Here is a 3,353-nt window from a genome sequence, read left to right on the forward strand (position 1 = left end):
GCGTCACAACGTTGGCACTGCCGAGGACAATGACGACGAACACGATTGACCTAGCGCGAGGAAGTAGACGAACCAGAGAAATTCAATGGTGGGGGGAGAGGAAGAGGGGCAAATCAAATGGTCGCACGGTGACTGGCCAAAATTTGGACCGATCGACCGACGCCTTAGCATCGTACAAAAAAAAAATGGACGCTCACGGACGAGCACGCGGCGTGGCGAAACAACCATTCGTGCCTCTGCTTGCTACGGAGACGCTAGCGCGCGCGTGTGCCGATCGGCGCTCCTCCACGTCTCGGCAACGGCAGCCACGAAACGAAAACAGACGAAAACCCTTTCGGGCACCGCTTCCGTCCGTCCGTCCCGCAAAAAGAATACTAGTCGCTGGACCTCATCGATGGCCGTCCGGTGTCACGCTGCTGCTACCTTGGTCTCGTCCCGAGCGCACCTGTCCTCGTACCTCCCGCCCCTCCTCCCCTCCGCGCGACCCCGACCCAGGACGACCCGCAGCGGCGGCGGCAGCTACAGGCGGGCCGCCGTTCGCGCCATGGGCGCCGCGCCGTCTTCGCCCTCGCCGTCCGGACAAGCCCCAGGTTGCACGCCGTCTACTTCCGTTTATTTCTATGTACATATATCTATATATACTCTTACGGCTCATGCTTTTACTTCAAAAAAAAAGGATTTCATGGCGGACTGATTTGGGTGCGTTAAAGAAATCGAAGTGGAGTTTGCTCTGCGTTTTTGGTGCAGCAGCTTCGCATCACACCTGAATTAATCCCGTCAGATGAAACGAGACAGGGTCATGATTGATTAGTTTACATTATGTCCCTATTTGAGTTGAGTTTGGCCCAAGTAGACCTGTGTTAGGGCAATGATGCCGCTTCATAGACGGCAACAGGAAATAATAACATGGCAAAACAGGACTATGATGCTCATAGTGACATGGTATGATGCCCTTCGCTCGCCGATGTTTAGGATTCAGGCGATGCACTGATGGCTCAAGGGGATTTCTTGTGGACAAACTGTCACTCACCGAATTATCTGTCTGAGACCCTTTGGTTCAAGAACAAATACTGGTTCGCATGGAGCTAGCTCCATCAGAATTCACCATCGAGCCAGCTTGATGAGAATTTACCCATTTAAAGCTTCCAGGACCAGTTTTTTTTGGCTCTTGCTCAAAAAATTGATTGAACCCATACTGTTTGCTATACTTCAGTTTAAAGCTTTTCTACCGAACCAAAAACTTTGGTACCCACTACCGCACGACGCAGTGCTTGCATGACCCAATCAGGTATGCTCTACCATAGCGCGCGGCAGCTGACAAAAATCAAACGGGTGAAGGCGTGCTGCTTGCTGCCGAACATGCGCACGAGTACATTTACTGAATTTTTTTATTTGAAACCATGGTTGCCATAATTGATGTTTTGGATTCAGAAAATGCATTGATGGCTCATGGTGACTTTTGTAGACAGTCTCTCAGTCACTATTATTTGAATTTCATATGCCTGTCATATGACTTAGCTAAGTTCCAGTATGATATCTTCAAGTCATCAGTAACTTCCAAGTAACATCCTATATTTTCACAGGGAAAGCGGATAACGCGTCTCTGAGTGATGAGGAGTTGAAGAAGCGCCTCACAAAAGAACAGTATTACGTCACTCGGCAGAAGGGAACTGAGAGGGCATTCACAGGGTAAGTTGCCAAATTCTAACTATAACCTTCACTTATTTTCGCCAATCTGAGTTTGCTATTTCTCGTGCTACCACAACGTAACATTGTTCTTTTGTTTGTTGTATAACCAGGGAATACTGGAACACTAAAACCCCAGGCATCTACCATTGCATCTGCTGTGACACCCCTCTGTTTGAGTAAGCACTGTCGCCTGAACATCCAAGAGGGACAGCCGCGTCTTTCTTCATTAAAAAGCTGAAGATATTTGCCTTTGCACTTGAAATGCTATCTTTTATTGTGCTCATTGTTCCGCCCTGATGCTTGTCTGTGTTTTAGGTCATCAACCAAGTTTGATAGTGGTACTGGATGGCCGTCCTATTACCAGCCGGTTGGCGACAATGTGAAAAGCAAGCTTGATATGTCGATCTTCTTCATGCCTCGGACCGAGTCCCTGTGTGCCGTCTGCGACGCTCACCTGGGGCATGTTTTCGACGACGGGCCACCGCCGACTGGGAAGAGATATTGCATCAACAGGTATGTTTGAAGCCTTCCTTCCACTATCTTCGCTGCATTTTGCTCTTGTTGGCAAGCTGCATGGATGAGGTTTCTTTTCACTCATTCACCCTCTGCCCTGCAGCGCGTCTCTGAAGTTTAAGCCCCAGTAGTCCCTGGAAGAAGAATCAAGATGCAAGCACCAGTGCGTCCCATGTAAATTTTGGTTTTGGTATGAACTATTTCCAGTGTAGTAGCCTAGTCCGCCCGGTCTGCGCATGTAAATTGATAATTTCCAGGTTTGTAATTTGTAAAGCCATTTGTCCGAAACATCTGCATGTTCCTCCATGAGCAGTACCGTTTGGCCCTTTTGAGTGTCAGGAGTTGCTGTGACTGTGGGGCAGTTGGTCACTGCTTGTGCACTTTAAACATCATGATATCAGAGACGAAATTGGGCTGCATCTGAGCTAGGATAGATGGAATTAATCAGCATACCTGACGTACGAAGGAGTAGTATCTCACGTGGGGTTGAGTCGCGGGTACTGGGAGATGGGCGTTGATGAAAAACACAAGCCCGCAGCAGGAGTTGATGATGAGATCCTGCATGTCATTGAGCTGGCCAGCCATGCTCATAATGTAGCGTCAAAAGATGCAAACATACTCCCTTCGTCCTTTAAAGAGTGTACTTCCAACTTTCTTGGAAAGTCAAATTTTTTTATATTTGACCGTGTTTATATAATAATACGTCAACATTTATGCCATCAAATTAGTACCATTAAATTCGTGATAAAATATACTTTCATCATATACCTATTTGATTTCGCAAACATTGATATATTTTTGCACAAACTCGGTCAAACTTTGAGATAGTTTGACCCTCCAATAAAGTTGGAAGTACACTCTTCAAAAGACGGAGGGAGTAATGATTAGTGAACCATACATTGTGTCTCGATGCAGACAACTAACTACCATGAGGAAATCCATTCCGTTTCTAGTACACCGTTATGCATAAAGAATCATATCGAAAATGAGCAAATCCATACAAGACTAAAGTTATGACTAGGCAGAAGGGGAAAATGGATAGCAGTGATGATCCACATCGAGCAGTTCCTGATACAATATGTTAGATAATAACGAGAAATAAACGAGACAAAGAGACACAGATTTTTACGGGGAAACCCTTGCGGGAGAAA

General features: G+C 46.6%; 1 protein-coding gene across 1 annotated transcript; it reads left to right on the forward strand.

Annotated features, from left to right (window-relative positions):
• Positions 1-295: 295 nt before the first annotated feature.
• On the forward strand, positions 296-2,528 carry LOC123157350 (peptide methionine sulfoxide reductase B1, chloroplastic). The gene is made up of 5 exons (XM_044575612.1): positions 296-590; positions 1,584-1,689; positions 1,800-1,865; positions 2,005-2,202; positions 2,306-2,528. The coding sequence occupies exons 1-5, from the start codon at positions 395-397 to the stop codon at positions 2,331-2,333; spliced, it is 594 nt and encodes a 197-aa protein (XP_044431547.1). The 5' UTR covers positions 296-394; the 3' UTR covers positions 2,334-2,528.
• Positions 2,529-3,353: the final 825 nt, after the last annotated feature.

The sequence above is a fragment of the Triticum aestivum genome, chromosome 7B, assembly GCF_018294505.1.
Source record: "Triticum aestivum cultivar Chinese Spring chromosome 7B, IWGSC CS RefSeq v2.1, whole genome shotgun sequence".
Classification (NCBI taxonomy): Eukaryota; Viridiplantae; Streptophyta; class Magnoliopsida; order Poales; family Poaceae; genus Triticum; species Triticum aestivum.

Excerpts from the sequence above, each read along its gene's own strand:
- LOC123157350 (XM_044575612.1), top strand. The coding sequence starts at position 395 with ATGGCCGTCCGGTGTCACGCTGCTGCTACCTTGGTCTCGTCCCGAGCG. Across the intron at positions 591-1,583 it reads GCCGTCCGGACAAGCCCCAG|GGAAAGCGGATAACGCGTCT; the intron begins GTTGCACGCCGT and ends ATATTTTCACAG. Across the intron at positions 2,203-2,305 it reads AAGAGATATTGCATCAACAG|CGCGTCTCTGAAGTTTAAGC; the intron begins GTATGTTTGAAG and ends TCTGCCCTGCAG.